Source organism: Cricetulus griseus, chromosome 2 (assembly GCF_003668045.3).
Source record: "Cricetulus griseus strain 17A/GY chromosome 2, alternate assembly CriGri-PICRH-1.0, whole genome shotgun sequence".
Taxonomy (NCBI): domain Eukaryota; kingdom Metazoa; phylum Chordata; class Mammalia; order Rodentia; family Cricetidae; genus Cricetulus; species Cricetulus griseus.
This window is the reverse complement of record NC_048595.1, coordinates 251,863,198-251,875,121: the sequence shown is the minus strand read 5'-3', so window position 1 is coordinate 251,875,121 and position 11,924 is coordinate 251,863,198. Positions and strand designations below refer to the sequence as shown.

Sequence of the window (11,924 nt, the reverse complement as noted above, 5' to 3'; positions counted from 1 at the left end):
TTCCGGTCCGGTTCTTACATTCTTAGAAAGAACTACGGGATCTTTAAATTCACTGTGTTTGCATTGAGAGCAAGCCAGACTGTCTTGTTTCATTGATACTCTGAGTAGGTTTCAAACAGAGTGCATCCAGGGAATGCGTTTTCACCTTTCCCCTGTATCTTTTCACAGTTTGCCATATTCTGGTCTCCGTTTCGCCCTCCATGTAAATATAAGAGAAAATAAAATACACCATTCAGAGTCCTTTGTCTGAAAAAATCTGGCATTTCAGTGGCTTTTTTTTTCTTTTTTTCTTTTTTTCTTATTTTCTTTAAGGGGGTCTTCATTTGCAGCCAGCAGGCTCGTTAAGGAACTCAATCTGAATGTTTTATTGTCCTTCTCTTTTCTTTCCTCCCAGTTTGAGACTGCAGTTGCCAAGGGTTTTTTTCGCTGAACCTGAAAAACCCTCTCTCATCCTCCCGATCTCCACTCTCGGGCACTGCTGGCTTCCTAAGGAGCTTTCTCATGCAGCAGGACTGTGTGCCTTGTGGACTGGGAGGATCATGACCTACTCTGCTAACCCAGTGGCCTGAGCAAATCACCAGGAGATTGGAGCCATCTGCCTGGCCCCTCCCCCCGAGACAGCCTACTGGAAAGAGGGACAAGTTAGCTATTCAAATAATTGGCTCTTTGCCTGCTTCTTTTCCAAATAAGAAGGCAGGGTCTGCTGCTGAGGTGCCAAGGGGTTTTGGGAATTACAGCGGTGGTTAAGACCCGAGTTCCTCCAGATTCTACCTATTTTCGGCTGACGGGGAAGGCAAGTATGGTGGATGCTTTCTGTGCCACCTGGAAGCTGACGGACAGTCAGAATTTTGATGAGTATATGAAAGCTCTGGGTAGGTACAAATAAGACTTGCTGTTCCCTTTTTAACTATGTATTTTGATTCTTAAAATTTACTTGCTAGGTTTCTGAGAGACAGGCTGAGAATATTTTTATAATATGCTAGACTGTGAATAGCCGACTTCAACGAATTTTTCATGTGGCATTTTCTTACCTCCTTGCCCAGGACCAAGTAACGGGACGATTTGATATTCTGTGGAAAGTGTGAAGCTTCTGCAACTTGGGGGAGGGTATTCAATATTCTTTTATTTGTGTTCAGCTGTTCTGTGGCTAATGGACTAATCATTAATCAGGTTTGAATGGACCTGATTTAGAATTCTGGATTCTCAGAGTGGCAAGCAGATTTAGCTTCATGAACTCTTCTGGAAGTTGCTGTTAAGTGCACTGGCTGCTTTTGCTGTTTCAGGTGTGGGCTTCGCCACTAGGCAAGTAGGAAATGTGACCAAGCCAACGGTTATAATCAGCCAGGAAGGTGGCAAAGTGGTGATCAGGACCCAGTGCACATTCAAGAACACAGAGATCAGCTTCCAGCTGGGCGAAGAGTTTGAGGAAACCAGCATAGATGACAGGAACTGTAAGGTAAGAAGCCACTTTTCCTGGAAGGTGGGTGGGTGGGGGGATGAAGAGTCCCAATCCCTCTGCTTCTGAGAGGTGGAAAGGGGGAAGATTTTAGAATTTCCGTTCAGGGAGAGTGAACCAGAGTTAGCATTCCAGCATACACAAGTTGTACACTAGACATGGATTAATTTCCATTGCCAAACAACCAGCCTGTTTTTCTCTTGTCCAATATTTTTTATACTTTATAAAAAAGTCTCTGGCCTTTAACCAGAGACTACCCAACAGTGTTTATTTCAAAGACCACACCATGTTGCCTCTCTCTGAGCACCTCAGATTGACCAACTAACTGTGAGTCTCACTCCAAAGCTTTGCTTAAATAGGGAGGATGTGTAGTTCTGTGTTTTCATTTCAGATACAGACCATGTTTGCATCTGGTTGTATACATTTCAGCCAAATTATCAGTGACCCCATTTTTGGATAACAGTGAATCTTGAACTAATAGAGGAGATGAAGTGCTGCTAGGTTATTGGTGATACACTCAATGATGGCACTCTCCAAAAGTCCTGTCATTGGATGTCCACGGGAAATCAACTTCTACATGTTAATCATCCGAACTTTTGTTGTTGGTCTCAGTCTGTTGTTCGGTTGGATGGAGACAAACTTATTCATGTCCAGAAATGGGATGGCAAAGAAACAGATTGTGTAAGAGAAATTAAGGACGGCAAAATGATTGTGGTAAGCACTAACAGTTCTTCATTTTCTGACTATGCACTCTTCTATCGTTCATTTCTTCTTTTCCTCTCGCCCCCTGCCTACGTTTCTCTCCTTCTCTCCTTCTGCTCCCTCATATATATATATATATATATATATATATATATATATATATTTTATATTCTTTCTTTTATATCATGCGCCTATCAAGGTCCCTTAATAATATGTAAAACAGGAGGAACAAAAAGATCAGAACTGTTGTTGCCTCAGCTTGACTTACGTGTACTTTTAAAATTATACATTAATTTAGCCAGATATATGTGGTAAGAATTGCCATCATAGGATTGTTATAAATCTCCAACCTTCACCTGAAACTTAAATATAAAATATTGTTCAGGAAGATATATGAAGGTAACTGATACTAAAACATAAAGTAACTGAAGCTCAGAGAAGTTACTCATTAGATATGGTCACAAGAGCATTTTAAACATTTTATATTCCAGTTTATAAAAGCTCAGTGCAAATAATTTGAAGTTTAACAAAAGGTGAAACTTTAAATATATGTTCAATGATAGCTAGGCATGTAAATGATATAAAATAGAAAAATAATTTTATAATTTCTCTAGTTGTAGAAGTTAAGCCTTCATCTAGACTTATAGAGACCATTTTTAAATTTTTATTTTATTAAATTAACACTTGTTCATTTATTTTACATACTAACCAGTTTTCCCTCTTTCCTCCACCCCCCTTCCCATCTGCCTCCCTCCCTACCCACTCCTCCTCCTTCTCTATTCAGAAAGGGACAGGTCTCCCATGGGCTTGAACAAAGCATGGCACATCAAGTTGCAGTACGACCAAGCTCTTACCCCTATATCAAGGCCAGGAGAAGTAATCCAGCATAGGGAATAGGTTCCTAAAAGCTAAATAAGTTCCAGAGACAGGCCCTGATCCCACTGCTAGGAGCCATACAAACAGACCAAGCTACCCAACTGTCACACACGAGCAGAGGGTCTAGGTTGGTACCCCAAAGGCTCCCTAACTATTGGTCCAGAGACCATGAGTTCCCATGAGTTCAGGTCAGCTGTTTATAGAGATCATTTTAAAAATAGAAATGTTATTTAATTGTTATTTAGCTAGCTCATTGCTCTTGGGGATGCCATGGGCTTCTTTACAAAGTCCTGTTCTGATCAGATCAGAAAGGGCCTTTGTTGTTGCTGTTACAGAACAGCTTACTCTCTTCTTTAATAGTAGAGACAGAGCTATTCTGAACTGAAATACACTTGCTTCTTCGAATATGTGTAAGGTTGGGGGAGCAGAAAGCAGAGCTTTCTCTTGAATCATCAACTAAGGAAAGAGGTCATTTCTGACAATAATCCCAAAGTTGTTTTTTATCATGTCACCTTCATTTCTTGCCTACCTATTGAAAGCTGGAGCATGCTCAACTTTAGAAACTATTGACTGAGATCAGTCAAGACTGAATTCTGAAATGGAGATTAAAGCAAAGACAAGCTGTATTCTGAGAATCATACCAGTGCTTGAAAGTCATGGGCACACCTCTTAATGCTTTAAAGTGATTTTATAGTAATTCTTCAAGTTCAGAGTTAGAGAGCCAACATTCAATGTCATTGCCACATAACCTGGGCTAAACATGGCAGTCAAAGTAGAAAGAACACTGTATGGGTGTGTTGACGATTTTAGAATAAATCGTTACAGATACCATGAGCTCAGATGTTTCTATTTTCTGAAAAAATCAACCAAGATTATGGATTGAAAACTGTTATGGAAACTTATCATAAATCTAATTCCCTTCCAAAGCCATTAGTGGAGGCCATAGTGAGACACCAGCATGTGCTTTCCTTGTATCCATTTCATTCTAGTGCCCTTAGGAATTTAACACAAAAGGAATTTTTAAAACTGTAATTTCAATTGCAATCTCAGTTTCTGCTCCCTTTTCATTTTCAGAAACCTGAATAATGTGAGCATGTGTTTCACTCATTAAATACTTTGTGTTTCTTTTTGTTTGGTTAGCAAAGAAAGAGCACATGCAATGTTTAATTGTTGTAAATGTCTCTGTTCTTCAGGCTTAACACTGAAATCATATACATGACAATATTAAAAACTTCAGCCTTGAATGTTCCCGGGTAAAAGCATTCGGTTATCTTTTGACTATTTCAGACTCTTACCTTTGGCGATGTTGTTGCTGTCCGCTGTTATGAAAAGGCATAGAAGAGATGATGGATCTTTGGAAGTTCCGTTTGCTGGAGTCTCAGAGCTAGCTGGCTACTACATACAGCACTGGTCACTCTTAGATAGTTGTCTTTGATGTGGAGGCAGGAAATTACAATTTAAAGATTTGTTACTCCAAGCAACTCATAGAACTTTGATATATGAAGTTACCCTCTTTTATACCCCCCTACAATTTTATAATAACTTTTTATAAAGGTGGGAATACACCTTATGATTTCCTTTGGAATGCAAACCCAAGTGGAATAAAAAGGATACACACTTATTAAAAGTTGGCTGTTGTTTTTAATGTCATCGATCTGTCTAGGAACTGTCTATTAGAAAGTTTTCAATAAAAGAATCTTTCTTATAGCATAAACTAAGGCTGGAAAAGTAATACCTTGTTTAAAATGCTCATTCATAAAATAACTGGTTGACTAAGGAACATGGGGATGGCACATTTTTGTGACTTTGATGAATCAATAAATCTGGTCAGGACCTAAGGAAGTTGGTTACAGTGCGTTAGACTACAAAAATGACCGTTTGCTGTTAAAAAAATCAGTGACAAAGAAAAAAATGATGGGCTTCAATATGTGATAAAAAAAAAACTAAATAAAATCCAGTGGCATGCAATCACAATGTCATTTACCAAAGTTTTTGAGTAAAAACAATAAAAAAAAAGAAGTTGATTTCATCTTCTATTCTTAGCATGGACCTTCAAACCCCTCACCACACTGAACTTTACTAAATCAAGAATGTTAAAATGAAGTGAATAAAGAGAATCTATGAAAGTGTCCAAATTCCTCTTTTTCCTGTGTTTAGATGGAAGAGGTGAGGGCCGCAGAGCTGACCAAAGAAAACAAGTATCTTTTTGTAGCTGGTTTGCATTTGTGATGTATATACAAACTAATGTGACTACATTTTATTACTTGTAAAATGCTCATTAGTCATTTTCTCAACCAGTGCTGTAAAACAAGGCAGGGAATGCTGTATGCATTCTACCAATGGGGTAAACTAAGGGTTGAAGTTGCCTGGACAAATTGTCATAACTAACAAATAATACTGAAAATGGCAAACTTCAGTGTTTCCCTTTATATCCTCTTGGAATCAGTATCTCAACTAAGTTTCCTTCTAAAACAAAACTACAAGATGTTATTCTGATTAATCTTTTGTTAGCCTTTCCTCTATTGGCTTTAGTATTTAAGTGTGTATGGGGGCATACTAAAATATCTTTTGGGGAGAAATATATAATGCTTATTTAATACAAACTTGTAATTTCATTATATCTTTATAAGTGAACTCAAGATCAAAATATAAAATTTGAGGAACTGTCCTTTAATTTATATAGTTCAGTACAATGATGCCATTAGCTGATTAGATTACTATAGGGCAGGATCAATATTCCTTACCCAAAATACTTGGGACAAAAAGTGCTTTATATTTCAGGACATACATATACATAACAAAGTATCTTAAAAGTATGATCTAAACACAAAATTCATTTATGTTTCATATGTACCTTTTTCACATACTTGGAGGTAATTTTGTAAAATATTTCAGTGTACTTGAATTTTCACTAGAATCTGTCATTTAAGCTCAGGTATGGAATCTCCCTTTGGTGGTATCATGTCCATTTGGGACTTTGGAGCATTTTGAATTTCCAATTTCTATATTAAAGATTCTCACTGTGGCTGGATGCTTGGGAGGCAGAGGCAGGTAGATCACGGTGAATCGAGGCCAGGCTGGTCTACAAAGCGAGTTCCAGGACAGTCAGGACTATTACACAGAGAAACCCTGTCTCAGGGGGGAAAATTTCTCAGTGTGCACTTTAAATAAAATACTTTATGATTTGTGTATATGTATTTGTGTGTGTGTCTGTCTGTCTGTCTGTCTGTCTGTCTGTCTGTCTGTCTGCATGTAGGTGCTTGTGGGTGCCTGCAGAGGCCAGAAGAGGGTGTCAGATACCCTGGAACTATGGTGGTTTGAACCACCGGACTTGGGTGTTGGGAATCAAAATGGTTCTCTGGAAGAGAAAAAGTGCCCCTGAGCATTGAACTAGCTCTCTAGCCACTCAATATGTACTTTAATTTAGAGCACAGAAATACAAAAGTAAGCATTTAAACGTACAACTATTGTTAGCAGCCTGGTACACCTGGCTCATTCCCTTGGGGACCTGGCAGAGTATGTCACCCATGCGCTAATGGTAGGCAATACCCAGGCATTCTGTGTGATCCCTTTAAAAGGCAAAACTTCTCCAATCTTTCCTCTTCTTCCTGCCCTGTCTCTCTCTCCCTCTTTCTCTCACTCTTCCCAGGAGGCTGATCTGTGCTCACTTTCTCCCCTTCTCCCTTACCCCACTCTCTTTACTTCTTCAATAAAACTTCCCATGTAAGCTCTGTCTGGACAGATTGTTTGTCCCTCACCTGTCATGGTTTGGACTCCACTTGCCAAGGGCCCTACCACACTGAATCATACCAATTATTACTGTCAAAGTAAGATTATCCATCAAAAGTCACTGGTCCTAGAGAGTCTAGTCTCTTTATAAATGCAAAGTAGGACTTTGAGGAGGTGTTCATTCCACATCCCTACAGCCCCTGTCTCCGATACTGACTCTTGCTTTGGAAGCATGGACTCTGGCCTGCTGAGCTAAGGATGGGCTTTCTCTTCAGTTCACTGTAATATAGCTAAAACATAGCCTATTGGTATTCATTTCCAAAACACTAAAGAATGGAAAGGTGTGTGGGCGGCTTGAGTGTGAAATAACATCACAATAGGATAAAAAAAAAAAAAAAATGAAGAGCTGCCTTGGTAGGTCACATGTATAGTTATAGTATTAATAGATATTTCTGTTGTGCCCAAGTTCTGAACCTTGAAATCATCAAGAGGCCCATTCTCATGAAAAAGCAAAGAGTCTTATTATTTAACAGTTAAATGTGTTAACTCCGTCTTCCGTCCCTCCAACATGGCAGGCAGGAGCTAGAAGAACGGAAGGAGCCTGAGGCAGGGAATTTATTGGTTAGAGCAAAGGGAGTGTCTAGGGATTTGCAACAGTCTCAGGATTGGAGCACTTCTGGGCTTGGGTGACCTGTCCTGTGTTGATTGTTCAACTGGTTGTTATGGCTTAAAGGCCCTCCCAGGGCAGTTGCTATGCTCTGTATGCCACTGTTGTATCACTACCTTAAAGCACCTCCAGAGCCTGCCAGCTAACTTCTGATTGGTTCCTTCCACGTGAAGGTATTTGACCTCCTTTGACTAGGGGGTTGGGCAAGGTCAGGAAGCTCAGCACATTTTGCTGAGTCAGAGGCCGACATCTTGCTGTGTCTTTTCTTCAACCTGCCATGGCTGCAGAAGCAGGGGACTGGGTGAGGGTCTGGTCCCTTCATTTCTATTTCTTAAAATTTTAAAAGCAGTTGGAAATCATTTTGCTTCAAATCAAATTTTATTTCAGAAAATAATCTGCAGATATACTAACTTTTCAGCCCCACCCCTTACATTGTTTAAGAATTTATCTCGACCAAGCACAATCTGATCAAGAGATTAAGGGAACATCAAATTAAGGGAAATTTGAAAATTTCAAGTTCTCAAACATAAAAACCAAGCTGTTTTGTAAAAATGCAGTTATAGACCACTGTACTAGTTAGCATTAACTGTTGTTGTGCCCAGATTTTGGAACCCCAAAAGAACCCGCCAACAAGGAGACAACTCACCGAATGCAAGGACAAAGGTTTCTTTATTGACTCAAGGATATGAGCTGCGGCAAGGACCCCATTTGTTCGGGAACAAATGGAGTTCTCACTTTCGACTGAGGGGTGTTTTTATAAGGGAAAATTGCAGGGTTGGAAGCCCCAGGATTACAGAACTTCCGTGGTTACACAGGACAGGGCAATGGTTGTATGATTCAGGCAAGGTACAATTAAGCAGGATGCTGCAGAGGAAATGAGTTTGTTAATTATCTCCTGGGCTGGGGACTTCTATAATTGATAACTATCTCATCCTCTTTGGATCAGAGGAATGTGGACACCATTCTAGGATGGGATATCTGGTCTAAGGGCTTGAGTCCTTTGGACCTTTGTTTAACCTTGTCTGCTGAGTTGCCTTTGGGGAACTCAGTTTTCTTTTTGGGCTTTGGAGTCTGGGGTTTAGACTTTTATTAATTTTCCCCTTTCACTGCGAACTTCACATAGCTTAGGTTCACCTCCAAAGAGAGGCCTGATGGAGAGACTGCCCCGGTCAGATTGGCCTATAGACATATAAGTGGGGTCTTGTTTGTTAATAGATAGAGGAGGGCCCAGCCCACTGTGAGTGACTCATTCCCTGGTCTAGTGGTCCTGGGCTCTGTAAGAAAGCTAGCTAAGCGTGAGTCTATATGAGAGCCAGTACCATTCCTTCAGTTTCTGTTGCAAGCTCCATCTTGAGTTTCTGCCCTAACTTCTCTTAATGATGGACTGTAATCTATAAAAGAAACCTGTACCTTCTGTGGTGCTTTGATTAAGAATGACCATGGTAGGTTCGTAATGTTTATGGAGTGGCACTATTTGAAAAGATTAGGAGGTGTGGCCTTGTTGAAATAAGTGTGTCACTGGGGGTAGGCGTTGAGGTTTCAAAAGGCCAAGCCAGGCCCAATGGTACTCTCTCAGTATTGTAGACCTCTCAGTTCCTTCTTTAACACCATGCCTGCCTGCATGCTGCCACATTCTCCACCTTGAAGAGAATGGACTAAATCCTGAAACTGTAAGCAGACCCCAGTTAAATGCTTTCTTTTATAAGAGCTGCTGTGGTCATGGTGTCTCCCACAACAATAGAACTTTGACTAAGTCACCTTCCATGAACTCCTTCGGTTGAGTGTTTCTTCTTGGCAACAAAGATGAAACTATAATGAAGGAACCGGCTTCCCTTTTGGCAGCCATAACAGCCGAACACGTGCTTGCCATAAACCTGCCTTGGTCACTTAGAGGTCAGATGCCTGTCTTGTGACAAGGAACCAATCAGAAGTTAGCTGGTGGCGCTATGCTTTACGACCCTGGGTGTGCTTTACGGACAAGCGCACGACAATGACGTAGAGAGCATAGCAACCACCCTGGGAGGGCCTATGGGCCATAACAACCAGTTGACCAATCAACACAGGGCAAGCCCTCCAAGCCTGGAAGCACACCAATCGTGAGCCTGTGCGTAAGCCTGTGCGTACCCCTAGACACTCCCCTTACGCTGCCCTATAAGATCTTTTGGGAGACCCAAGGAGCCGTCTTTTCTAGCCGTCCGCCATGGCGGGTGGGTGAAAGACCCGAGCTAACATGGGGTTAACTCGTTAAATTACAATAAAGCCTCGTGCAGTTTGCAGCAAGCTCTAGAATCCGCCTGGTGATTGGGGTGACCGCGAACCTGGCCTGAGACCCCGGAAACTTGAGTTTTCGGGGGTCTAACAATAACAAGCACTGACAGTTAGTTATTGGATTTTTTTTTTCTTTTTGATTTTATCTCCCATTTTCCCTGGTTCAGATGAACAGGAATTCTTGGGGCCTGGAGACCTACAGATGTAGGCTTCCATTGCTGGTATAGCCACATGTGGGAAACTGAAGCTGTGAACGTCCTACTGACTAGAAAGCAAAACAATGGGAAGTGAAGTAGATTTTAGGATTTCAAACATTTCAAAGGTTTTACAATGTGTGTGTTGCATTAATTTTGCTACTGCTACTTCTTTGTCTTATTTTTTCTTATTTTTCTATTTTTCTTTTCTTACCTTTCTTTCTTTTCTTTTCTTTCTTTTTTTTTTTTTTTTTTTTTTTTTTTTTGAAGACCTGGTTCTTCTCTGTTACAGCTCTAGATCTGACTGTCCTGGAACTCACTCTGTAGACCAGGCTGGCCTCCAACTTACAGAGATCCACCTGCCTGTGTCCCCCTCTCCCAGTAATGGGATTAAAGATGTGCAGCACCAATACCTAGCTTGCATTTTGCTTCTTAACTGAAAAAGTTATTTCACAACCAATGAACTTCCTGTAATATGTCTTAGAAATTGAAAACAAAAAGAAAGCTTGTGGCAGGGCAAGACAGTGCAAAGGTTTTCATCTTGTATTTTTGCAGAGGCCATTTCAGTTTTAACTAGAATTTGATCTCCTTACTAGAGAATTCAGTGGAAAATTACCCCACTCTATTTTAGGACCTGAGGCCAAGATGCCCCAGCTAATTTATCTTAGCTTCTCTTAAGCCTACCCCTGCAGCTGCAAAGTGAGATAGCAGGATATGGTCTTTGCCTTTAAAAGATTCTTGTTCTAAATGTTCTGGGCTACACTTAAGTCCTGAATAACTGAGTATAGCCTCAGCCAGCTAGAATAAAAACTTCCAGGGTCCCCACAAGAATTAGTAAAAATATAATTTGCTTATTTTTATTAAGACATTCACACTCATGCTGTCTTAACAATTTGATAATTTGCCCTCTGTGAACTTTTTTGGTTCACGTTTCCTATGCTCTTTAGATTGAAGACTGAGAAACTGCAGAGGCCACTTCGCCGGCCACTGGAACCCACTGTGGTTCTTCTACTGTTTGAGTCACCCTGGAAAGTTATTGCACACCTGGGAGGAGTCTGGCTGGATTTGGAAAGGGAGTTAGTGTTCACTTAAAAACTCTTTTCATGAGATACAATGGTTAAATTATTCAGGATATGAAATAAGGTTTTCTTGGATGGAAAATGTGTTTGTAAAATACTTTGGTAAAATTACTCGAAGAAAATATAATATAAAATTAATGTATTCTGAACCATATATGTGTGAACCTAGGCCGGGAACCCAGATTCAGGTTTCTCTAAATGATTATTCCGGCATGGAATAGGTTATAGAAAATTGTATAGTTACAGAATGAAGAAAATAATAAAGCAACACATTTACCAGTTATATTTGTGGTGGAAAGAATATAAACCCAAGTGGATAAATCTATAGGGTTTAGATGTAGTATTCTTGGTTTTAGCGTTTGAGGGATCTAAAGAGTTTAAGCTTGGCCATGTGTTCCAAGTTACTCTGTTAGTCATGAGGATGATATGATAGATACATAAGTTAGGGCACCTGATTATTAAAGGGGCCAAGATATCCCAGGAAAATTTTGGCTTTCCACCTAAAACATCCATCTTCCCACAGTGAATACCCTGGAACTCAGCTACATGGTAGAATTTGCAGGATCTTTTAATACAGCACAGCTTCAAGGAACTCCAGCTCCCATCTTTTATGAGGTCACCTTCTCAAAGGTGTGATCTTCACCATACCAATCCCATGCCGCCTTATAAACTAAAATTATTGGCTTTATTTTTAAAGAGACCGAATACTCATAAATGCCAAGAGAAAGAACACAGAATACACGTCAAACACAGTTCGGGGATTCGGGCTTCTTTGCCAATATAGTTTGCAAAACTTCCTTTGGAGTGTAAAATCAACAGTCTACGTGTATTTACCAGGTATACTGGACGAGGACATGCTGCAATTCAGCGAGGGGGGGGGGGTTCAGGCTGGTGAAACTGGGACATGGTTCGCAAACTCCACCTACCCATCACCTTGGAGGCTTGTGAAGCCA

General features: G+C 40.4%; 1 protein-coding gene across 1 annotated transcript; it reads left to right on the top strand.

Annotated features, from left to right (window-relative positions):
- Positions 1-799: 799 nt before the first annotated feature.
- Fabp7 (fatty acid binding protein 7) lies at positions 800-4,372 on the top strand. The gene is made up of 4 exons (XM_027398443.2): positions 800-872; positions 1,284-1,456; positions 2,069-2,170; positions 4,322-4,372. Exons 1-4 carry the CDS (start codon positions 800-802, stop codon positions 4,370-4,372), a joined length of 399 nt encoding a protein of 132 aa, XP_027254244.1.
- The last annotated feature ends 7,552 nt before the right edge of the window (positions 4,373-11,924 follow it).